The 26,150-nt window shown below is 36.9% G+C and overlaps 2 protein-coding genes and 1 pseudogene across 5 annotated transcripts; all 3 read right to left on the bottom strand.

Moving 5' to 3' along the window:
* Positions 1-2,070: 2,070 nt before the first annotated feature.
* On the bottom strand, positions 2,071-5,312 carry LOC126599039 (uncharacterized; the record flags this gene model as incomplete). Its single annotated transcript, XM_050265414.1, is given in 2 exon segments — positions 2,071-3,128; positions 5,094-5,312. Coding segments are annotated over 2 exon segments (603 nt in total), but the record flags the coding sequence as incomplete, so codon positions are not given.
* Positions 5,313-6,460: 1,148 nt separating this feature from the next.
* On the bottom strand, positions 6,461-8,926 carry LOC126599032 (60S ribosomal protein L6-3-like; annotated as a pseudogene).
* Positions 8,927-16,954: 8,028 nt separating this feature from the next.
* On the bottom strand, positions 16,955-22,198 carry LOC126598982 (uncharacterized). 4 transcript variants are annotated; one of them, XR_007615035.1, is made up of 3 exons: positions 21,333-22,149; positions 21,021-21,155; positions 16,955-17,532 (listed from the first exon to the last, which is right to left on the bottom strand). XR_007615035.1 is itself a non-coding variant. In XM_050265377.1 (2 exons), exons 1-2 carry the CDS (start codon positions 21,638-21,640, stop codon positions 21,033-21,035), a joined length of 315 nt encoding a protein of 104 aa, XP_050121334.1. In that variant the 5' UTR covers positions 21,641-22,142; the 3' UTR covers positions 21,021-21,032. The 4 variants fall into 4 exon arrangements, 1 of the variants encoding a protein (XP_050121334.1); XR_007615036.1 differs by having other exon boundaries at positions 21,449-22,129; XR_007615034.1 differs by lacking the exon at positions 16,955-17,532 and having other exon boundaries at positions 18,149-21,155; positions 21,333-22,198.
* Between the last annotated feature and the right edge of the window lie 3,952 nt (positions 22,199-26,150).

The raw sequence follows: 26,150 nt of genomic DNA, 5'->3' as shown, positions 1-26,150 counted from the left end.
GCCATCATTGTTCAGCACATTCACCAACGAAGATGGGGGTTGATCAACCCAAATGACATCACACATCTCCAGATTGCTTGCCGAGCTATATTGGCTGATCTTAGAACCCAAGACCAGCGACAGTCCTGAAAAGACTCACTCATCTCCTTGACTTCCACCAAGATCGGAAAGGCCTCCCAAGAACCATCCTCCATCGAAACAGCAAGGCACGAAATAGATTCCAGGTAGTCAGACTCAAATACAATCGAGCTAAGACCCAAAGAAGAAACCATCTCGCACCCCCAAAGCAGCGCATAGGCCTCAGCCGCGGCGACATTCGGAGCCACAATGGAGTATTTTGCCGCTGCAACAAAATTTCCTTCCGCAATCCTCACCACAACCCCAACAAACCCAGTTTTGTTCAACCTCGACCAGCATGCATTGACATTTGCCTTATAAAAAGGAGCAGTTGGAGGAGACCATCCGAGGTCCTGCCCGTAGCCAAGATCCCAGTATCATTCATATTACCCCGCGCATCAGCGAATTCCCCCAAGGAGTTCGAGATTGTCCCAATAACTTTTGTGGGCTTAATGGGCACCTGGTTGAAAACAAACTAACACCGGGATTTCCAGATATGCCAGCAAGAGAATCCCACAAATGCTCGCACCCAATTGCAGTTCGCATTTGAACCCAGGTTAGAGGAAAAAACAGCTTGCAGCCACTGCACCCAATTTGTACTACCATATCTGATCACTTGATAATTTAGTGCCCCACCAAGCCAAATGGTAGCAACCCAAGGGCATAGGAGAAGATGATGTTCGATTGTTTCCTCATGGCAACAACAGATTGGGCAAATAAGGGTGGTAGAGGAACACCTTCTGTATAAAGCAGCCATAGTTGCAATCGCTTCTTTGGAAAGCATAAAGTCAATAGAGAGATCAAACATCATAACAGAGAAAATCATCTGCCCATCAGGCTTTCTCTAGTGAGCAATGGACCAAAAACAGTTGGATCAATTGGTCTCACAAGAGCCAAAAGTTTTCTTTTGTATCCAAAACCAGTACAAGAAAATCAAACCCAAATACAGTATCTATCTGCCAGCCATCAGTGACTATGGACGGGGCGGGTGAGCTTACTCAAAGACATACGTACAGACTAGAGTGCTGAAACTCAAAGCAAGTAAAGACGAAAGCAACAGCCCAAGACTAGATAATCCAACACCTTCCTCGCCATCAGCAAGATTATGAGGTGGAAGGAGGTGAACCATGACAGCCCTGGATTATTGCCATGCATCAGCTGTCGTGCGGGCACTTTTCAGCCTCGTGTTCAACCGGCACCATACAGTTAAGACAATAAATCGGAGCAGCATACCTCCCATAGCGGCCGTCATGTATTTCATAGCCCTTGCCAACCTTAGTTACGTTGTCTGGGACAAATTTCAGGTCAGGGCATAAATCAGTCCAGTGCCCAAACACATTGCAAATTCGACAAGGGTCTGTGAATAGGAAAGTTCTACCAATTCTGACTGCAATGCTCGTTCTCTTCTTTTCTGCAATGCTCGTTCTCATCTTGAACTCAAAAACTTCACCCTTTTAACTCTAGTGATAAAGAAACTGGAAGTTGGTATGATGCTCAAGTCCTTGAAACAGTTGGATTGAGCTTTCGCATTACAATTCCTGAATTCTTAGGATCCCCTTGAGGAATTTGCAGCATCTAAAGTTGTCATATTATGGATCGAGTGGTGCAATTACCACAAGTTGAGGAAACTTCTTCTCTCCATGTCGTGATTGACTTGTGTTATAGATTATCTGCCTTTATTCCCTCTCTCGCTACTGTAAAAATTTACTTCTTTTGCTGTGATAGACTGATTATAAATAACTTTGATTTGGAAACACCAAATTGGCTTATAAATGTCAGCAACCTTGTATCTGTAAGCCTAAGCTATTCCGATTTGTCCATAAAGATTCCGCTTGGTTCCGGTGAGCTACCAAGCATGGATCTTTCCAAGAATGCAAAATCTTACAGCAAGTTGGTTCACCAACCAAGCTTCCAATAACTTGCACGGCAAAACTTGGATGAAAAATTTATTAATTTTCGTTGTTTATTTTGGAAATGTAGATTGTTCTCATCATGGATGAAAAATTGGGAGAGAAACTTGCAGACGAGACTGGCACTGTCCTTGTTGCAATGCTTCTTTCTTCTAGTGTGGCCATGGGTGGAGATGCTAGGGCCACCTCTGTGACTGATTATACAAGTAATTTTTTCTTATTTATTTGTTTTCTTGAAATTTTGTTTATACATTGTATTTAATCATTTTCTAGTTAAACATCCTGAATGCAAACTTTTTGAAATTAGGAAAAATCCGCCTATACTTGCGTCTTGGAGCTATAGTTCTTCGGCAGGGTAGTACTTTATGATCTATTTAAAAAGGAATGCAAGAAATCAAACCATTCATCAACTTCTAGAGGATGGTACATTACATTTGAAGGAAATTGACCAGAAGTTTGATGTACAGTGTTTCGTGTGCTCAATTGTGAATGGGGCATGACATGCTATTTTATTTCTTCTTCAATTTCTATTGTTTATGATTGTAATTTTTAGTTTATGGTTTTTTTCATTTGTATCTGTTTTCTGTTTTGTAGGAGCCAATAGGCTATCTTATAAGTAGATTTTGTAATATTAAGCATGATAAAGGTTGTAAGGGTAAATTTAGGTCTAGTGCTAAGTGCAAATGTGAAGGGTTTCATGTTGATTGCCATTATAAGCTATTGGAAATAAGGGTGCATTGCATAGGCAGCAGTAACAAATCTGCGTATACTAGTTTGAAGAAGGATTTCGAGGGGAGAAAAAATTATTGACAATTTACGTATGAGGGGGACATTGAAGGATTTCAAGGGTTTCAATTTTTTAATGTCCCACTCATCTGTAAATCGTCGATAATTCTTTCTTCCCTTGAAATCATTTTTCAAACTAGTATACGCAAATTTATTACCGCTGCCTATGCAATGCACCCCTATTCCCGGTGGTTTATAATGGCAATCAACATGAAACCCTTCACATTTGCACTTAGCACTAGACCTAAATTTACCCTTACAACCTTTATCATGCTTAATATCACAAAATCTACTTATAAGATAGCTTATTGGCTCCTACAAAACATATACAAATAAAATTACAATCATCAACAATAGAGATTGAATAAGAAATAAAATAGCATGTCATACCCCATTCACAACTGAGCACACAAAACATTGTACATCAAACTTTTGGTCAATTTCCTTCAAAATGTAATGTAACATACTCCAGAAGTTGATGAATGGTTTGATTTCTTGCATTCCTTTTTAATTAGATCATAAAGTACTACCCTACCGAAGAACTATAGCTCCAAGACGCAAGTATAGGCGGACTTTTCCTAATTTAAAAGAGTTTGCATTCAAGATGTTTAACTAGAAAATGAGAAAAAATGATTAAATACAATTTATAAACAAAATTTCAAAGAGTTTCCTTTTTAGGTATGATTTTTCTTTTTGTTTACATTTTTTTTAAATTCTTATAAATCCACAATTTATTCTGTTTTATTTTTTGGTTGATTGCTATCGTATTTTGGTTTGGGAATTAATTTTATTTGGTATTTTTTTTCTAGGTTGCCAATATGTTAAATGCAACAGCCATTTGGGCTTTCATTTGGCTTGCCAAATTTTCGAACCATTTGTTCATGGCCCGCCAACACGTACAATTCGACAAAGCCAAAACCCTTGTTCAATTTGCTTCTGCTCTCCCTTGCTTGATGAGAGTCGAAGCTTAAATTTGTATCACAATTCCAAACCCTAGGTCAGGAGAGGCAGAGCTTAAATTTACATTAGAGCCATTTCTTTGCCGTCGTTATATTCATCCGCTCAATCCTTGGCATTAATTTTGCATCCTCTGGTATGTTATTAATTGACATTTGGTTTTCTTTTTCTGCATTCATTCTTCTCCCTGTTTTCAGTTTCTTTTCCTAATTTGAATAATTTTCGTTGTTTATTTTGGAAATGTAGATTGTTCTCATCATTAATGAAAAATTGGGAGAGAAGGTTGCAGACAGGACTGACACTGTACTTGTTGCAATGCTTCTTCCTTCTGGTGTTGACATGGAGATGCTAGGGTCACCTCTATTACTGATTCTATGAGTAATTTTCTCTTATTTATTTGTTTTCTTGAAATTTTGTTTATAAATTGTATTTAATCATTTTCTAGTTAAACATCCTGAATGCAAACTCTTTGAAATTAGGAAAAGTCCGCCTATACTTGCGTCTTGGAGCTATAGTTCTTCGGTAGGGTAGTAATTCATGATCTAATTAAAAAGGAATGCAAGAAATCAAACCATTCATCAACTTCTGGAGGATGGTACATTACATTTGAAGGAAATTTATCAGAAGTTTGATATACAGTATTTTGTGTGCTCAGTTGTGAATGGGGTATGACATGCTATTTTATTTCTTATTCGATTTCTATTGTTGATCATTGTAATTTTATTTGTATATGTTTTGTAGGAGCCAATAAGCTATCTTATAAGTAGATTTTGTGATATTAAGCATGATAAAGGTTGTAAGGGTAAATTTAGGTCTAGTGCTAAGTGCAAATGTGAAGGGTTTCATGTTGATTGACATTATAAACCACCGGTAATAGGGGTGCATTGCATAGGCAGCGGTAATAAATCTACGTATACTAGTTTGAAAAAGGATTTCAAGGGAAGAAAGAATTATCGACGATTTACAGATGAGTGGGACATTAAAAAATTGAAACCCTTGAAATCCATCAATGTCCCCCTCATACGTAAATTGTCAGTAATTTTTTCTCCCCTCGAAATCCTTCTTCAAACTAGTATACGCAGATTTGTTACTGCTGCCTATGCAATGCACCCTTATTTCCAATAGCTTATAATGGCAATCAACATGAAACCCTTCACATTTGCACTTAGCACTAGACCTAAATTTACCCTTACAACCTTTATCATGCTTAATATCACAAAATCTACTTATAAAATAGCTTATTGGCTCCTACAAAACATATACAAATAAAATTACAATCATAAACAATAGAAATCGAAGAAGAAATAAAATAGCATGTCCTACCCCATTCACAACTGAGCACACAAAACATTGTACATCAAACTTCTGGTCAATTTCCTTCAAATGTAATGTAACATACTCCAGAAGTTGATGAATGGTTTGATTTCTTGCATTCCTTTTTAATTAGATCATAAAGTACTACCCTACCGAAGAACTATAGCTCCAAGACGCAAGTATAGGCAGACTTTTCCTAATTTCAAAGCGTTTGCATTCAGGATGTTTAACTAGAAAATGATTAAATACAATTTATAAACAAAATTTCAAGAAACAAGAAAACAAATAAATAAGAGAAAATTACTCATAGAATCAATAATAGAGGTGACCCTAGCATCTCCATGGCAACAACAGAAGGAAGAAGCATTGCAACAAGTACAGTCAGTCCCGTCTGCAACCTTCTCTCCCAATTTAACATCCAATTTTTCATAATCTACATTTCTAAAATAAACAACGAAAATTAATAAATTATTCAAATTAGGAAAAGAAACGGAAAATAGGGAGAAGAAAGAATGCAGAAAAAGAAAACCATATGTCGATTAATAACATACCAGAGGATGCAAAATCAATGCCAAAGAAATCGATGCCAAGGATTGAGCGGATAAATATAACGACGGCAAAGAAATGACTCTAATGTAAATTTAAGCTCTGCCTCTCCTGACCTAGGGTTTGGAATTGTGATACAAATTTAAGCTCAGACTCTCATCAAGCAAGGGAGAGCAGAAGCAAATAGTCGCAAATTGAACCAGGGTTTTGATTTTGGCTTTGTGGAATTGTATGTGTTGGCGGGCCATGAACAAATGGTTCGAAAATTGGGCCAAGCCGAATTAAAGGCAAAGCCCAAATGGCTGTTGCATTTAACATATTGGCAACCTAGAAAAAAATACCAAATAAAATTAATTCCCAGACCAAAATACGATAACAATCAACCCAAAAATAAAACAGAATAAATTGTGGATTTATAAGAATTTAAAAAAAAATATAAATAAAAAGAAAAATCATACCTAAAATTTGAAATCTGCAATTAGCACTTTTGAAAATATTCTGTGGCAAAGCAATTGGGGAAGTGATAGCAAAACAAAATAGTTCAAGAAAGGGCCGTGGGTTTTGATTTCGTATTTGTGAAATTCTATTTGCGGGCAGACCAGGAACAAAAGGTTAAAAATGGGCCAAGCAACAAATCACTGTAAAATTTACCATAATGACAACCTAGAACAAATCAAACAAAGTAATTCCCAGAAATAATAAGAATCATAAATAATAAATAAATAAATAAAAATAAAAACCAGATTAAATTGTAGATTGATAAGAATTAAAAATTTAAAAACAAAATTATGTGTACCTATAGATTTCGAAAGTTAACGGAATTGAAATAATTTGCACACTTGAAAATCATCTGGGCCATAACGATTGCGGAGTTGATAGATGTACAAACTTGAGGAAATATAGAATAATCAGACCTGAGAAAGAAATAAAGCACATGAAATTCTCCAGATCTGTGAATTAGCAAACTTGAATTCATGAGGTAAAATGGAATAAAAAGATCTGAAAAAGAAGTATTGAACTTCAATTTTTCCGATCTGCTTATTTCATGATACAACATGACTTGCCTATTCTCAAGTAACATCTTGTTTTACAAAATAAAACTTAAAAGAGTATAACCACTAAGATCGAGTTCAAACACAAACCAAATGTTTGTAGGATATACTTTTCTGCATCATCTCTAGAAAACAAGCTCGTGAAGCTTCATGCCTTGCTTGAGAGAAAACCTTGCAGCCAAATATTCCTTCATATCTGCAATTGCATTGATGCATTCAATCAAGGGTGTATCAACAGCCTTCTGGTCTTCTTTTCTCACCTGGGGAATTACATTTTTGTCCTACAATTTGAACAAAGAAATCAGAGGTTAGAAGACAACAACAAAAATACTGCCTAATGAATGACCATCTACAGTATTCCCTCAAAATACAAAAAAGATCAAATGACCCAACCTCCATCTCCACTTCAAGGAATTCACCTTCTCCCTTCTTCTTTTTCTTCTGGACTTCCTTTGCAAAATACTTGTCATCAAACTTATCCACATTAACCCCAGAGATGTCAATCTTAGTTGAAGTTCCAATCACGTAAGACTGGTTCACACGCCTTTGAGGAACACCGTTAATCTTGAATGGTCCTGTAATGACAACAACAGCCCAAAACACTCCAATACAGTGACACAAGGCACAGAGGATATATTAGGGGGGGGGGGGGGAAGAACACTCAATAGAAACTGCACTTCCCAATCAACAAGAAGCACAGCCCAAGTGGCTGTCTTAAAGTTATGCTCAAGCACAACACTAACAAAATTAATCACTTCAATCACACAACGTAAATAATGACCTATTTCCATGTGCTAGCCAGATGAAAGCTGCTTCAGAAACACAACCCTCTTCCCCATGAACCCGGCAAGAATGATCAACATGGCACCAGGAGTAATGCTAGCCCTGCACGATTATTAGATATCCACAGAAGAAAACGCATAAAAGGTTACCACAACTCAAAAACTTATATGAGATTATACAAACAACATTTCCATCTTGCAGTTTGTGCATGTTAGCTCAAAAAAAAAAAAAAAAAAAAACAAACAAACAAACAAAGTGATCCAATTATTACTCTCCATGTTTTAACTTCTACTCTATGTATCTTCACTTTATCCTCGTGATTGAAATGGAGTGTTGAAAATCATAAATAGAACCCCAATACGACAATGTTAGACCGCATACACGCACATTCATACATCACATTTCAACATTTTCCACTTTTCAGGTGCCAATCTTAATGCAAAGCCATAATACCCATGCGTACCCACTCATATGCCCCATCTGTGCTTGCAAAATCCCACCTATTTCTCACTTTCGACCTTCTTTTTTTTTGTATTTTCTCGCATAAAAATGAAACCTCACTCCCTAAAACTACATACACGGTTGAGAAAACAATAGTCATTCAAAAAATATACAAATTAGAATGCGTTTGAGAAGTGGTTTTCCAGAATTCACTAGCATTTTTCCTGAGATTGGTTCCAAAAACATTTTGGGCCATTAGATAGATAAAAAAGTCACAGAATTCAGACAATAATCACACAAGAGCTAATATTTTCTCAGAATCCAAACACACCAAGGCGACAATTCAACACATTTTTGTCGTCAATCAAGGGCCAGAAAGAAATACACTCGTACACATAATCTATAGATATGAAGATGATTGAGAAACAGTGTAAAGATAGGGACCTGAGCCTTGTGAGCTTGGCCCTTGTTGACGAGAGGCTTCTTGACATCGTCGGCGGGGTAAAACTTAGGGGGCTTGACTGCCGGGGCGTCGGCGGCTGCTTTCTTATCGTGGCGGGGGAAAGCGCCGCCGTTAATGGCCTTGATAGCCCAAAGTCATCGCTTGTGGTACATCATGGACCTCGAGTATTTGCCAACCCCTCTAATCAGATCTGGGTTTCTGACCACCACTACAATGCTCGGCTCCGGCGCCATCGCTAACACACGGAGGTGAAGGTGAAGATTCTCTCTCTTCTACCAGTCGCTCGCCGTCTACGAAAGGCTCGGCCACAAAACACACTGGGGAAGAAGGTTGGGGTAGAGAATTTATCAAATTACTTTAGTCTAAAAGAGGGATTTCAACTGCACCATTCAAATTTAGACCCGAATTTCACTCTATTTACGTCCATGCCATTGGTTCATAATAATGGCCTTTGTGTGTTTGGTTGCTATCAATTTACTTGAGTCACCGTCACGGACAGAGAGCAGGGCTGGCCTGCAGATGGCAGAGAGAAGAGCAGGGCTGACCTGCAGGGATGGCAGAGAGAAGAGGAGAGAGGGAAGAGTCGTGTGGTTTGGAAACGAGGGGTGGGAGGAAAGCTGGGAGGAGAGAGAGAGGGGTGGTTTTTCAACACTAATTGTAAACTATTATTTTCGTTGTTGTCATGTAACTTACTGCTGATGGGTTTGCTGTGTTTGTGATTTTCAGAAATTTGGATCGTTAGAGGGAGCACATGACCCTTTGGTTTTTGAGGTATATTTATTTACGGCGATTTTGTGACTATGTTGTTACATTTTTTTCATGCACGTTGGGACTGGATTTGGCTATATACGTATGGCTGTGATAATAGTGGAATGTGTAATTGCTATCTCTTAAGCCGGTTTAATGTTAATGGTTTGCAAATGCTTGGTAGGCTATTTGATAGGCTATTTGTATAGGGTCCACTAACATGCACAGCCGCAGTCGGATTGCCACCCTTAGTCGGTGGTATTATCTTTACAATGAATTTAGATTAGGGATTTAGAGAATCCAATAACAAAACTGAATTATATGTTCCATGCTTTTCGTTTTCATTTTGGGTTAAAAAGTTGGAGCTTTGGATCAGAATTTTTCTTTATTGAAGTATAATTTTGTGCTTAGGAGACTATTTAAAACTGCTTAAATTTGTTTGCATAGGAACTATTTTTTTCTTTTCGCTGTAATCTATTTTGTTAAAGGTGATGATAAAGATTTATCAATATTGTTTGTTCAGAGTTAGGTGGAAATTGGAAGGGAGTAAATTGTGATCGTTTATGCAACATTTGATAAAATTAGGAAATAAAATTAGGGAAATAATGTTAATGGTTTGTAAATGCTTAGGCGACTGTCTGGGGCTGCTTAAATTTTATATATTCAATTGCATATAGTCGACATGACATACACAACCATGGTCAGCTTGCCACCCTTAGTTGGTGGTATTATCTTTACAACACAATTAAGTTGAGGATTTAGAAAAGGGAACCCTAACGAAAAGCTCCCGGTACTGTTTACTTTAACGAAAAATCACATTTTTACACTAAAAAGTCAATCCTTGTACTATTCACTTTACCCTTTATTTTGTCCTTATCGTTAAAACTCAAAGTTTTCAAGCCCTTTTTATTAGTAACGAAGAGCTCCCAATATTGTTCACTTTAACAAAAAACCATATTTTTACATTAAAAAGTCAATCCTAGTACCATGCTTTTTGTTTTCATTTTGCGTTAAGGGTTGGAGCTTTGGATTGGGATTTACCTTTATTAAGCTATAATTTTGTGCTCGGGAGACCATCTTAGGAGTTTTAACATGATTGTTCTTCTATTTCATAGATTCGAAATGTGTTTAGTATCTCATTAAATTGGTGTACCTTTGCTCATTTAACTCAAATTTAATCAGATTTGGTCCTCCAATTTCGTTGAATTGCTAACGGATTTACTTTCTTTGGAAATTCCAAGAACAAGTTGTGGGAGGAAGAAGTCGGTTCCTTGCTATTTTTAGGTATACGATTATGCACCTTGATTGCATGTTCAAAGCCTAATTGAATATATAAATTTTTTATTTATCTTTGCAAAGCTTTCGTACTTGGATTTTAAATATATGATTGGTTTGTGAAAAATAAACGAGAAAACTAATCATGGGGACATTCTTATTTTTGGATTTTCTCCTCTGCATTGTTTCTTGAATGAATTTGGATTGATAGGTGTAGGGGTAGAGCAATGGCGGTGGTGTAAATAAAAGGTCTAGGCGTAATGATTTCTAGGTTTAGAATTGATTGGAAAATATGAAAGAATGTTGCGTTCTCTAATTTTTTATGTTGTTTGCTGTTCTAAACTTTTAAATTCCTTTTTGGATTGATCTTTGTTAGTTTTGTTTTTGGGGTAACTGATAGGCCAAGGTTGCCAAATCTTGGTTGTACTTTTTTCCAAGACATGGCACATTTGAAACTTTGAATTCTTGAGTTTATATTTTAATTCTCATTAGTTAATGCTTAACATTTGGCCTTTTGTTTCGAGATTAGAATGAAATCATTCCAATTTTTTGGTGTATTTTTAAGTGGGATTTGGGATTTGGTATACGTTTGGCTTGTGTGAATGACATTTTGCCTGAAGTTTGATTAGCTTATCAAATCTCTTTAAGCTACTTGCTCTATGTAAATTTTGATTAAAATAAGGCATTTAGGATTGTTTTATATATTTTTTAAATGGGATTTAGCATTTTATGTGTTGTGCCTAAAGTGTCTACTGATAGTGTTGTGCCTAAAGTGTATATGGCATTTGACATGTGATGTTTACCTTTTTCTGCCTCTCGTTTTATCTCTTCGTTCGCGATGCTATAATCTGCCTTCCCCCGCCCTTTCGTTCGTAAAATGTTTGAATATAGTCATCTCGGGAGACTTAATATTACCGTTCTGTGACAGATTAAGTTCATGTCACGGCCTCAATACATTTTATGGGTGGGGATGAGTGGTACAAATTTTTTGTTTTAGCATGTTTTTGTGTTTGTTGGAAGGTCTCAATTATTTTTTTTTAGATAATCTATCATCTCATATGGAAGAGTTGAATGAAAAAAAGGTCATGATGACAAATGATACCTTCTCGTTATTAGCTGCTTTTCTTTCGTGAAATGTAATTATGTCGTAGATTAAGTTCGTTGCACTGTCACCAGTATTCTAAAAATCGGCCTAGGCACTGGGCGGCGGAGCTCCGACCCGATTTAGACCAAAACGTTCAGTTAGGCAGGGAGGATATAGGTGGCCGCCTATGCTCTCGCTAGGCGCCTGAGGCGGGCTAGGCGGCAGTCTAGGTGGTTTGAATCTAGCTGCAAATTCCAAACTTGCTGCAATTTTCACAAAGGATCTACAACTTCCGATCTCGTACGTAGCAGCAAAGACCCGGAAAATTTTATGTAGCTCGTCTCTGTGAAGATGAGGGAAGAGAGTGCGAAGAGAGAGAGAGATAGAGAGAAAGAGACTGCCAGTGAAGAAAAAGTGCTGCCAGATAATTTCTGCAGCTCATTTGTGAAGATGAGAGCAAAGAAGAAAGTGCGAAAAGAGAGAGAGAAAGAGACTAACATTTCAATATGTGTTGGTGGTGCAAGTTGAGGACTCAAAAGCTTGGGTGATGTGAAAGAGCATGGACGGTTTGTGATTTTAAAATTGAAAACCATGGACTTTGATGGTTTTGTGGACGGGTGATGTGAAAACCACCTTGGGTGGATGGGTGATGGACAGTTTGATGGTTTTAACAATGAAAACCACCCACTATGTGGGCTTTTTATATTTTTAAAAGTTTGGGATATATATTATGTGTGTATATATATATATATCTTATATAAATTATAAATTACTTAGAAAATATTTTCTGTTTTTTTTCCTAGGCAAGCATTTCATATATATGTACATAAAACATTCACATATGTATGTTCTTCTATCAGAAATAGCATATTAGTCAATAATTATTTACATTTTATATAGTAAATTTAATTAATTTATATAATATATAAGAAATTTACCTAAATCCGCTTAGGCCGCCTAGGCGCCTGCCTAGACCCCACCTAGCCGCCTAGGCGTTAGGCGCTAGCCCACCGCCCAACTAGCACCTAGCGTTTTTTAGAACTTTGACTGTCACAAATTAAGTCCATTGCACTGTTACAGATTGAGTTACTTTTCCTGTGTCCGTTTGTTTGCGCTTCGAATTCTTACTCTTAATCTCATTGATTTTTTTGCAGTTTAGATCGGACTATCATCACAACATCATGATCTACTATTGCTGTTGCCTTTGATCTAGGGGTTCGGAGCGAATGCATTTGAATCAAGGCTCTGGTATGTCACCTAAACTTCGATGCATTGTTTCCCCGGGCTTTCCGTTTGAGGCAACACAGATTTATGATTTTTTAATCGATTGTTTCGTTTTCTCGACTTATGTCGTTCATTTGCTCTCTACTTTGTTTCTCATTCTTGGTTATATCTGTGTTCCTCTGATTGTTCATAAGTTCGTTGGTTTCTTTGTTTTTTTGTTGGTTTTAATTTAGTCTCTACGATTCTGTTATTGTTCAAATGTCCCTTGTTGTCATCTGTGCTTTTGGTCTAACCCGATGTTCTTAATTCTTCGTCGAATGTTGTTAGGCATTTTGTATGTTTTTTTGTCGGTTGCTTTCTTTCTTTGTTTCATTTTTAATTTTCCAAACCGTTGTTTAGACGTTAGTTGCTTTGCTTGGTTGGTGTTTTCGTTAGGTTTTCCTGGGAGTTAATCCTCTCATCCTTCCCGAAGTGCTTTAATGAGTGCTATTGATAACCGCGCTCTCTCAACAAACCAAAAAAAATTATGAAAAAATCACAGCTTCTGTATTTAAGAGAATCACTGGCCTTTTAATGCATGAATGCAGCTTACATGTTCAGAAAAAATTAGGAATGTTTACATTCAACCTGCACGTATTATTAACGCATAAAACTTTAATTTATGTACTCTTCTAAAAAATAAAACTTTAATTTATGTATCTTCTTAGTCGGCTATCACTTTCGAATTTGATCTAGGAACACTGTGAAAATGGTTTTTGGTTGCATTTTCTTTATTCATTTAACTTTCACAAAATTTTATATATTTTCGTTTGTTAATTTGACTATTTAGCGAAAATGTTGTCCAACGTCTAGGGTTCAAATAAAGTGAACACAGGCTTTAATTTTAGGACTTTCTCATTGTTGCAGTCTTTGATGAGTTAGTCAATTATGTTAACCTGATAGATCAATTAAAAGATAGGTTTACCTTTGTTGCCTCTCGCTTCGTCTCTTCGTTCACAATGCTATAATGTGCCTTCCCCGCCCTTTCGTTCATGAAATGTTTGAATATAGTCATCTTGGGAGTCTTAACATGATCGTTCTGCCACGGATTAAGCTCATGTCACACTCTCAATAGATTTTATGGGTGAGGATGAGTGCTGGAGAATTTTTATTTTAGCACGTTTTTATGTTTGTTCGAACATCTCAATTCAATTTTTTTTTTAGAGTATCTATCGCCTCAGATGGAAGAGTGGAATACAAAAAAGGTCACAATGAGAAATGAGACCTTCCCGTTATTAGCTGCTTGGATGGGAAGTGCCATGTTCTTTGTTCAAATGTAGGGGATGAAGTGAAAATTGATGTTTTGAGACTTACCCTTTGTTTGGTGTGCTGCCACAGATTGAGTCCATTGGACCATCACAGTTTTAGTTACTTTACTGAGTCCGTTTGTTTGTCACTGATTTTTTGCAGTTTAGATCGGACTCTCATCACAGTATCGTAATCTACTCTTGCTGCTGCCATTAATCTAGGGATTCTGAGCCATTGCATTTGAATCAAGGCTTTGGTATGTCACATGAACTTCGATGCGTTCTTTTCTTGTGCTTTCTGTTTGAGACAGCATGACTTTATGATTTTTTTTTATTAATTGTTTGATTTTCTCAGCTTATATTATTCATTTGCTCTCTGCTTTGTTTCTCATTCTTGATTGTCTTTGTGATCCTCTAATTGTCCAGAGGTCTAATGGTTTTTTTTTTTTTTTTTAGGTTTTAATTTTGTTATTGTTTGAAGGTCCCCTGCTATCTCTGTGATTCTGGTTTAACCCAATGTTCTTAATTCTTTATCGAATGTTCTTAGGCATTTTATATGTTTTTTGGTGGTTGCTTCCTTTCTTTGTTGCGTTTTCAATATTCCAAATCGTTGTTCGGAGGTCAGTTACTTTGGTTGGTTGGTGTTTTCGTTAGGTTTTTCTGATAGTGAACTTTCTCATCCTCCCCGAAGTGCTTTAATATGTGATGTCGATAACTGCACTCTCACAACGAGCCATAAATATTTTTAGACAAATCACAACTTCCATATTTAAGAAAATGAGTGACCTTTTAACAATGCATAAATGCAGCTCACATGTTCAGAAAATGAGTTGCGTTTTCTTTATGGGGTGTGATATCCACACACCCATTTTACTTCTCACACACCCTTTTATTTTTCGGCCGTTTGATCGAATAAAGTGAAGAAGATCAATTGACAGAAATTAAAAAGGGTGTATGAGAAGTAAAAAGGGGTGTGTGGATAGCACACCCCTTTCTTTATTCATTATCTAACTTTCCCAAACACATATATTTTCTTTATTAATTTGAGTTTTTTAGATTTTTGACAATGTTATTCTTCAACATACAAGCTAAAAGACTTTTCTAAAAAACATAAATATTTACGCTATATTTAGTTTGTGATTCAGGGTAAATAAAATGACGAAAGAGATTGATCAAAGAAAACAACAAATTCTAGGAGGAGTTTTGGTAAAAAAATTAAGGGCACCAGTTAATGCTCGAAATGATGAACGAAATCGAAGGATAGCGTTGAGATATTCAAACACTGCCATGGGACCTGGTACAAAGAGAGCAGTGAGAATAGAAAAAACAAGGATGGGTTTGCGTGTTTATGGTAAAGGTCCACACTATGTATTCGCCTGAAAACCGTAGTAATTCACCAAAGAAAAAGTTTCGTTGGATGACAAAGTTTCACAACGTTTTTTGGGGTTTTTCAGTGGGATCTACAAGTTTGGTCTCTGGAAGAAGGTTAGAGCATCTGAATACAGGCAAAAGTAAATAGACGACCCTTCTTTAATTACTTTTGCGTTTATATTTCTTCGTTTAATCTTTCTCACCCTAAACATGCGCAAAATTGGTTTGAGCATCTGAGATCGCGTGTTCAAATCTTGCCCAGCTTAGCTGACATGTACACGGGGTGTGCTATCGATGCTAATTCTGAGTCAAAAACAATAGAAAAGTTGCTTTTACTTGATCCTGCGTTGCACAGGGTTAGTCTTTCATCACCAACCTGTTAACAAAAATCACTTATTTTTTAAAAATATATTTTTTGTGGTGCATCTTGCTTGGCTGCCACTTGGTTTGTTTCTCTATTCATTTATACTCAATGTTTGCGAGGTAATGGTTAAATGTCTTTGATCATTTGAAAACTTGTGATTCGATAACAAAATGAAAGTTTCGCACGCCAAGCGACTTTTGTTGGATTTGATTTGGCCAGGGGTTGGTGGTACAAGTTATGCCCATCCTACCATAAAGCTGTAAAGAAAACATATGGATCGTTTGAGTGCAACGAACATGGTTTGATAAACAAATTACCCAAACCAAGGTAATATTCTTTTGCATCTATTTTATATTTAATGATTATATTAAGTTGCTGAGTCCTTTTTGAATTTCTTATGATTATGAAATTCATACATAATAAAGGTTTTATACCTATGATATTTTATGCAACAAGATTGAACGTGTGACGAAACTACCGCTACATATGTGTTTGAACTTTGTACAAAGACTTTGCATGTGTTATTAAACTACCATTTTCTATGTTTATGAATTTTTAAGTTTGCTATGCCGAACACTGTCTTTCGGTATATCTTTTTGTGTTATTAAACTACCATTTTCTTTATGAATTGTTAAGTTTGCTATGCCGAACACTGTCTTTCGGTATATCTTGTTAAGTTTGCTATGCCGAACGCTGTTTGACCCTTGGGAGTGTATTAGTGACTTTATCGTAAATGTTCCTGCTATAATGTGTTGGGATAGTCTACACCTATAGGGTGCGTTTGTTGCATTGGACTATCTCGGACTGAACTAACTTCAGAAACTAAGCTGGATTGGCTTGGCTTGGACTAATCAGGATAAAAATAATGAAGTATTTGGTGCAATGTCGGACTAAATCTCAGACTAACATGTTTTAGATCCAATATTGATGTCTTTTTCAAATTTTCAATATAACTAAACTTTGATAATTTGCATTTATCTATCCAATTACTTGTCCTCTTCCTCAACACCTACCATTTCTCTCCCCCTTTACAGAAAAACACCAACCACGCGACCTCTGATTTTCAAAACGCAAATTCTCAAAATTACAAATAAAAAACACAATTTTCCTCCAAAATTACTCAATTTATCCCCACAATTCCCTACGGAATAAAAAAAATAAATAGCAAATTGATTGATCAACCACAAATCTCAAATCAGATATCATATACAAAATAAAATCTACTTATCAAACATGATACAAAGCTTAATTTACTTTCAGTTCGAAAAGACATGCAGATCCATGAGTTATAATACAGAAAAACCCATAATTCAGAAAAATTGAAAATAAAAATCACAATTCCAAGCAATTTTTCTTTCCAAGTTTCTGATTTCGTATCCAAATAGACAACAACCAAATTAATTGATTGATTATAAATCTCAAACATCAACCAAATCAATCAGAATTTTCAGTTTTCCAACAATATCCTAGCAAACAAACACGTAATTACCAAGAAATAAGAGAGAAAGACCATGTCTTTGAAAGGCCCAGGAGGCTTCGAGAGAGAATTGGATCAGATTGTTGAGAAGCGCAAAGTCAAACCACTGTCATCTTCCCAGACCCCAGATCCGGCCGACCTAGACTTTTCTCGGAGCGGGAGTCCGGCGATTTGAGACCCGTTGGGGGAGTTGGCGTTTTGGGTCGGCGATTCGAAGTGAAGCAAAGCAGACGAGCAAAGGAGAGGGAGTTCGCGAAGCGATGCAGACGAGCGAAGGGGAGGAACAAAGCAGGCCTTAGCTAGTCCCATGGTTGTCGGGGACTCTCGTTAAGAACCTACAGTGAGGGTTTTAGTCCATACGAATCCTACTTAGTCTCATTAATGTGAGTCCGTGTGATACCAAATGTTGGACTGGACTAAGAGTTAGTCCAATCTAATCCAATGAAACTTAGTGAAGCCAAACAAACGGACCATAGTGTTTTCCCCCAACTTTAAAGAAGAAACTTAAAAATTTCCATAATGATGATACGTCATATATGGAAAGAATGCCCATGTGACGTGCATCCTAGACCTTGCTTCTCCTGATAAATTTGAGTATGTCACTATTATCGTGGACTCATTCCATAAGCCTATAAAAAGATGTTTTGAGAATCATCTAGAGAATTCCTCTTTGATTCTCAGTTTCTGCTTAGGAGCTCTGGTTCTAGACAATGGTAACATATTCTTTTAAATTGGTTCCGAGTACAATACGTTTTGTGTCTCTTTTGGTTGTGGCCAATTATTTTATTTTTGTTAGTTTGGAATTAAATTTGCAGCGCACACCTTTGGAGCCTCATATAAATCGCTAGAGTTTACCCTAAGTTTACCTTAAGTTGGGGAAGCATCGTTTCCATTTGCTTTTGTTTTATAAAACTGGGGGACAACAACTGTATATTTTGTTAAACTCAAAACTTTCAAATAAACGCTTTTCATTCTGCAGTCTGTTGATGTAAAGTCATTTGAATCTCAATATTTTTGCCCTTCTATCCATATTATTCAAGCATCGTTTCCATTTGCTTTTGTTTTATAAAACTGGGGGACAACAACTGTATATTTTGTTAAACTCAAAACTTTCAAATAAACGCTTTTCATTCTGCACAGTCTGTTGATGTGAAGTCATTTGAATCTCAATATTTGTGCCCTTCTATCCATATTATTCACGCATGCCCTGCATTTACGGTGGTTCTACTGCATTTTGCTAGATTGCTCACAAGATTGGTATTAGCAATAATGGTTGTTTCACACAAAAATATTATCCTCTTGCACAAGTTCAAAATCAATCTTATTGTTAAAAACAACACGAATCAGTACAACTTCCTCATGATAGGAAGGCACATCGAAAAGATGCTTCGTGTTTCTTGCCACAATTTGGCGATAGAGGACGGATATGAGGATCCTTTTGTGGTGCCGCCAATTCTTAAAAATTTGGTCGACAAGTCAAAAACATTTCAACTTTCTTTTGGAAATCAAAACAGCAACTTCGGAAAAACAGACTTCATCGTTCATGGACTGCTTCAAGACCAAGCGCCCTCCAACACGTGATGCCACCGCAGGAAAATAATTATCAGTCAAGCGACCCACAGCCCATTAAAGCCTTCCTAATGACTAGATCAACAACCCCAATCAGTTACACCCACCAAGATTTCAAAGATAGCATTGTTCCCTAATCAAGCGGAAAAAATCTTACGTAGGTTTACCTGTCAAGACTTCAAAAAGAGCATTGTTCCCAGCCAAAACTTTACCTATCAAATTTGTCCGCTTGATCAGGGAACAATGTTCTGTTTGAAGTCTTGGCGGATGTAAGTAATTGGGGTTGTTGATCTAATCGTTGGGAAGGTGTCAATTGGGGGGGGGGGGGGGCGCTTGATTGATAATTTGTTTTCCTATTGTGACAACGAGTGTCTGTGGTTTGACTAAGGCAAATGCTGGGTTGAAGAGCGCTTGGTCTTGAAGCAGCTCTTGAACGATGTGCTAATTCGTGTTATCTTCCACAATAAGACTGATTTTGAACATGTGCAAGAGGAGGATATTTTTGTTTTAGAAAACCATTACTGCTAATACCAATCTTGTGAGCAATCTAACAAAATGCAGTAGAAATACATAATGGAGGGCATGCATGAATAATAGACAGTAAGTTACAAATGACTTTACATTAACAGACTCAACAGAATGAAAAACGTTTATTTGAAAGTTTAAGTTAATGAAACATGCAATAACAAAATTTACAATCGTTTGTTTTCTCTTAATTGATGTTTTAATCCTAAATATACAGAATGATATTGCTGCTACAATTTTTGTTCTCTTAATTTATGTTTTTTGTCTATGTGATTACAATTTTTTATATTCATATCTTGTGTTCTTATAGTTTTTAATATGATTCAGTTTCTTTATGATTATAATTTTTATTTCGATTTCTTATTTTCTCATAGTTTTTTAATTATGTTTCTGTAATTCATTTTCTTTGTGACTTCTGTTTTTATTTAATTATCATGTTTTGAATAGTTTCTAATTTATTTTTATGTTAACCCTAGTTTCTACCATCTTTAATAAAGAAGATATCAATGCATGTTGGCTCGCAACTTTTGGAGTTCTATTAAGGAATTTTTTGTTTCTTATGATAAATAACATAGAACAATAATTTTTCTTATATATTATCGTTCAGTTGAGAGATCTGATTATGGAAAAATTGTTGTTAAGAATTTGTGAGTAAAAATACTTTTTTGTTTGGTATAATTTTTTGACGTGTTTTGGTGTTGTATTAATTTTTTTTTGGTAGGATTCCTCCTCAACATGTAAAGACCTTGAGTTTTGTTTTTATGTTGCCGAGTTGCCTGGAGATCGTGTTATACACTTTGTTACTTTGAAAAGGGAGAAAGATGTGGATGAATTATGTTCTGCTTTTGACTTGATTTTATTGATGGAAAATCTTGATGTTGTTAATGAATTTTGTAGGGTTAAGGGTAATTTGAGGTTTTCAAAAATTGATCTCTCTAGCCATAGGGTGAATAAACATGTAGTCTATGTTGTGAATGACTTATATGCTGCTTATTCACAACATCGAATACATGTTTATTCATCCTATGGTTAGAGAGATTAAGTTTTGAAAACCTCAAATTACCCTTAATCCTACAAAATTCATCAATAACATCAAGATTTCTATCGATAAAATCAGTCAAAATCAGAATATAATTCATACATATCTTTCTTCCCTTTCAGAGTAACAAAATGCAAAACATAATCTCTAGTCAACTCAACAACATAAAAACTCAAGGTTTGAGGAGGAATACTACACACATAAAAATACAACACCAAAACACATCTAAAAAAATTATATCAAAACATGAAAAAACATATAATAAAAAACAAAATACTTTTACTCGTAAATTCTTAACAACAATTTTCTCATAATCAGATCTCTCAGGCGGACGACGATGATATATAAGAAAAGTTATTGTTCCATGTGATTCATCATAAGAAGAAAAAAATATTCTTATAAGAACTACAAAAGCTGCGGGCCAAACTTGATTTTTCTTTATTAGAGATGGTAGAAACTAAGGTTAACATAGAAATAAATTAGAAACTTAAAAACATGATAATTAATTAAATAAAAACTGATGAATCACATAAACATAATTAAAAAACTATGAGAAAACAGGACATTGAAATAAACATTATAATCACAACGAAACTGAATTACAATAAAACATAAATTTAAAACTATAGGAACACAAAATAGAAAAATAAAAAAATTGTAATCACAGAGAGATATATAAGAGAAAATTACTCATAGAATCAGTCACAGAGGTGACCCTAGCATCTCGACCCATGACAACACCAGAAGGAAGAAGCACTGCGCTAGTCCCGTCTGCAACTTTCTCTCCCACTTTAACATCCAGTTTTCATCCATGACGAGAACAATCTACATTTAATAAACAACGAATATTAATAAATATTCAAATTAGGAAAAGAAACTGAAAAGACGAATGAACAGATTAAATAAATTAATTCCCATAAAAAATAAGAATCAACAGAAAATGAACAGATTAAATTGTAGATTGATAAGAAAGAAAAACTAAAAAAAAAATATTATGTGTACCTAGATTTCTAAAGTTAACAGAATGCAAACAATTTGCACACTTGAAAATCTTCTGGGCCATATCGATTGCGGAGTTGATAGATCTACAAACTTGAGGAAATATAAAATAATCAGACCTGAGAAAGAAATAAAGCACATGAAATTCTCCAGCTCTGCGAGTTAGCAAACTTAAATTCTCGGCCGGGCAGCGGGCGTGACGGACGTTCTCTCGGAGGCGCGCTGCGGATTCTCCCTTGAGGGATGTCTATATCTACTTTCTCTCTGACTGCAAATACTCGGATGGCTTTGGTTTTATAGCAAAACGGCATGTACGATTGTGAAACCTAACCTAACCCTCGTTTTATCCCCAGCGTTGAAAGTAAAAGCAACGAAATTAATCCTACGGCTCTGCGTGTTTTCAGCCCACGCGTTTTCTGTGGCCTCTCTCAGTATGCGACACGTGTCCATCCACTCAACCAAAGTTAACAGCGTCAACTCCCTGTTATCTCCGAATTGGACCTTCATTTGTCATTCCCAACCCTAGCCGCTGCCATCTCCATCCTCAGACCGCCGCAACTCAAAACCATCCGACCGGTACCATATCCCAAATTCCGGCGAATATAAAGCTCGGAAAATCCTCTGCACTAAAAAAGGACTATTCTACTAAATCCTCTCCCAAATTCCGACGAAACCGCTGGCGAACACGAGTGCGATTTCGAAGCCTTCACCTCCCTTTTATTTTTACTTTCTCCATGGTTTCTTCTTTGAACGCTCGAATGTTTACAGCTGCAATCGATTTCTACAAGGATTTGCAGCAATACCTTCACCATTTTCAGGTGGGTCAGCGCCACGATGCCTGATTCAAGAAGTTCAAGTTTGAAACGGCGCTCTCACTGAATCAATTCCATCGATTTTGTTCCAAATTTATCCACATTAAACTTATCATCAAACTTATCCACATTAACCCCAGAGATGTCAATCTTAGTTGAAGTTCCAATCACGTAAGACTGGTTCACATGTCTTTAGAGGAAACACGGTTAATTTTGAACGGTCCTGTAATGACAACAACAGTCCGAAACACTTTAATACAGTGACACAAGGCACGGAGGATACATAGGGGAAAAAAAAGGAAAAAGGGATCATTTTCGGATCCCTTCTTACCAATCCACAAAATTTGAAGATTCGAATCATTGAAATTTGATTGAACGGTTACAAATAGAAGCCCATTTTAAAAATTATAATAATTTTAACCGTTATATTAAATTTCAATATCTTAGATTTCCTAACTTAGTGGATAAGTCCCTTTCCGGAAAAAAAGACCACTCAGTAGAAACGACACTTCCCAATCACCAACAAGCACAGCCCAAGTGGCTATCTTAAAGTTACGCTCAAACACTCAACAAAATTAATCACTTCAATCACACAACGTAAATAAGGACCTATTTCCATGTGCTAAATAGCCACCGCTCCATCAAACTGCAACAACTACAAGTTCATGACCACGTTTTCCTTTGTAATATATTTGTATTTAATATTAATAATACAGATTAAACCGCAGAACAATTGAAATCAGCCAACAGAACAATTGAAACGAGGAATAAGAACAAAGAAATCAACCAAGCCAATTCGGTAATGAAGAACTGAAACAGATGAAACAACGTGTAAGGAGAACAAGAACTTACCAGTGAGCAAAAGCAAGCCAGATGAAAGCTGCTTCAGAAACACAACCCTCTTCCCCATGAACCTCCCGGCAAGAATGAACCTCCCTACATGATATCTGATAAGTTTGATTGTCCTTTTCGTTGTAGGACTCTATTACTTAGGATTGTTTTGTTTTCAATAAGTTCCTATTATGTAGGAAGACTTGTTCTACGTAGACTATTTCCTTGTGCACGTTATCACTTTCCATTAGTGTGGATCGTGGGCTGTTTTTAGGGTTTCGTTAACTATGTAAGGCTATATAATAGCCAACGTTTCTATTTAATAAATAAGTTATTCTCCCAGTTTGCTTGAGTCAGTTGCAGTATTGCTCTTGGTTTTTGTTCTGGTTCCCAACAAACTGGTATCAGAGCCCCTCACTGGGGCCTGAGAACCGGAAAGCTGCAGCTTTTGAGTGACTTCAAACACAAGAGAGAAAGAGAGGAAAAATGACTTCTGAAGGAAGCTTCGTATAGCCTTCCATTCCACGTTTTGATGGTCATTATGACCATTGGAGCATGCTCATGGAAAATTTCCTTCGCAGCAAGGAGTATTGGAGTTTGATTGAAACTGGTTATGAAGAACCAGCAAAGGGAGCGCAACCTATATCAGAAGCACGACAGAAGAAGCTTGATGCAGTGAAACTCAAGGATCTCAAAGCCAAAAATTATCTTTTCCAGGCAATCGATAAGAGCATCCTAGAGACGATGTTGGAAAAGGACACCTCCAACAAGATTTGGGATTCCATGAAGACGAAATATGAAGGGAATGCACGAGTGAAGCGCTCAACTCTTCAAGCCCTACGGAGAGACTTTGAGACACTTGAGATGAAGGTTAGTGAAACAATCACTACCTATTTTGCTAGAGTGATGACAGTAGCAAACAAGATGAAAGTGTATGGGGAGCCTATGACTGACGTCACGATCTGTGAAAAAATCCTGCGATCTCTCACAGACAAATTTAATTATATAGTTTGTTCGATTGAGGAATCTAGGGACTTGGATGCAATTACTGTTAATGAGCTTCAAAGCTCGCTCACTGTACATGAGCAAAAATTTCACAGAAGTAGCGGTGTGGGGCAAGCTTTGAAGGCAACAACTGATGCCAAAACTGAGGGAGGTTTCAGCAATCATAGAGGACGAGGGCGTGGAAGAAGTAACTATAGAGGACGAGGACGTGGAAGAGGAGGCCAAGAGGTGTTCAACAAGGATACGGTGGAATGCTACAAGTGTCATAATCTTAGGCACTTCTAGTATGAATGTCCTAAATGGGATAAGGAGGCTAATTATGCAGAAGTGAATGAAGAAGATATGTTGTTGATGTCATATGTTGAGGTACATGAACGGACTGATGCTTGGTTTCTTGACTCCGGATGTTCCAACCATATGTGTGGCGATCGGGATATCTTCACAAACCTAGATGAAAGCTTTCTTCATTCAGTTAAATTGGGGAACAACAGTATGATGAATGTGGTTGGCAAGGGAAGTGTCACGCTGTTTTTCAATGGAATCAATCATGTTGTCAATGAGGTGTACTATGTTCCAGAGCTCAAAAACAATCTCTTGAGCATAGGACAACTTCAAGAGAAAGGCTTGGCTATATTAGTTAAAGAAGGAGCATGCAAAATATATCATCCGACTAAGGGTCTGATTATTCAGACTAAGATGAGTAAGAACATGATGTTTATACTGCTAGCTCAGACTCCAGTCTCTACAAGTGCTCCACCAGAAAGGTGTCTTCACACAAGCTCGCAGGATCTCTTTTATCTTTGGCATCGAAGATATGGTCACCTAAGCTATAAAGGATTGAGAACGTTGCAACAGAAGAGGATGGTTTGTGGACTTCCTCAGCTTTAAACCTCAAATATCACATGTACAGACTGCATTTAAGGTAAACAGCATCGTAATGACATGTCAACAAGAAGTACGTGGAGAGCAAGTCAGCCTTTGGAGCTCATTCATGCAGACATATGTGGGCCCATCTCTCCCATATCAAATAGTGGAAGGAGGTATACTTTATGCTTTATTGATGATTTTAGCCGTAAAACATGGGTGTACTTGTTAACAGCAAAGAGTGAGGCACTGCATTGCTTCCAGTTTTTCAAAAGCATGGTGGAAAAGGAGAAAGGGCTAAGTGTCAAGTGCCTACGAACAGATAGAGGGGGTGAATTCACCTCAACTGAATTCACTAATTTTTGCAAAGAAAATGGAATCAAGAGGCAGTTAACCACTGCCTACACGCCGCAACAAAACGGGGTGGCTAAAAGGAAAAATCGAACTGTCATGAATATGGTTTGTTTTATGTTGTCTGATAAGAAGCTCCCAAAAACGTTCTGGCCAAAGGCGGTGAACTGGACTATCTATGTTCTGAATAGATGTCCCACATTATCAGTGAAGGATATCATTCCACAAGAGGCTTGGAGTGGAGTAAAACCCTCAGTCGAGCACTTCCGTGTCTTTGGAAGCTTAGCACATGTCCATGTTCCAGATGTCAAGCGAGGTAAATTAGATGATAAAAGTTTTCCTTGTATTTTATTAGGAGTTAGTGAGGAGTCCAATGGATATAGATTGTTTGATCCTATAGCCAAGAAAATTGTTGTGAGCAGGGATGTTATTTTTGATGAAGAAAAACAGTGGGATTGGGATGTGAGTTATGAGGGACAGATCATGTTAGATTTAGAATGGGGAGAAAATGAAGAAAACAGTGAAGGAGAAGAAAGGGTGAGTGAAAATGAAAATGGCAGTAGGGCTAGAGAAGAAAGAATTGTGGGTGAGAGCAGTGGTAGTGGGGCTAGAGAAGAAAGAAATGTGGGTGAGAGCAGTAAAGACACACAGGGTTGTGAAGAGAGAAATTCTAATGAACTTGGCGAGGATGAAGGGAGGGTTTATGCAGGAAGAGTTAGACGTCCTCCTTCTTACTTAAGTGATTATGTCACTGGAGAAAGGCTAAGTGACGACGAGGTACACATGGTTCAAATCGTGCCAACCGAAGATCCTCTCCATTTTGAAGAAGCAGTGAAAGAAGAGAAATGGAAGCAAGCTATGGACAGTGAGATCATCGCCATAAAGAAGAATAAAACATGGTCTTTAAGCGAGTTGCCGACTGGAGCAAAAAAGATTGGCGTCAAATGGGTCTACAAGA

Source organism: Malus sylvestris, chromosome 2 (assembly GCF_916048215.2).
Source record: "Malus sylvestris chromosome 2, drMalSylv7.2, whole genome shotgun sequence".
Lineage (NCBI taxonomy): Eukaryota > Viridiplantae > Streptophyta > Magnoliopsida > Rosales > Rosaceae > Malus > Malus sylvestris.
Note: the sequence above shows the minus strand (reverse complement) of the source record. Positions and strands in the feature narration are given on the sequence as shown.

What these genes read in the sequence shown, in the direction of transcription:
- LOC126598982 (XM_050265377.1), bottom strand. Translation starts at nt 21,640, where the DNA reads ATGCCGTTTTGCTATAAAACCAAAGCCATCCGAGTATTTGCAGTCAGA. An exon ending in GTGCTTTATTTCTTTCTCAG is followed by an intron (nt 21,156 to 21,448) that starts GTCTGATTATTT and finishes TATTAAATGTAG; the next exon opens with ATTGTTCTCGTCATGGATGA.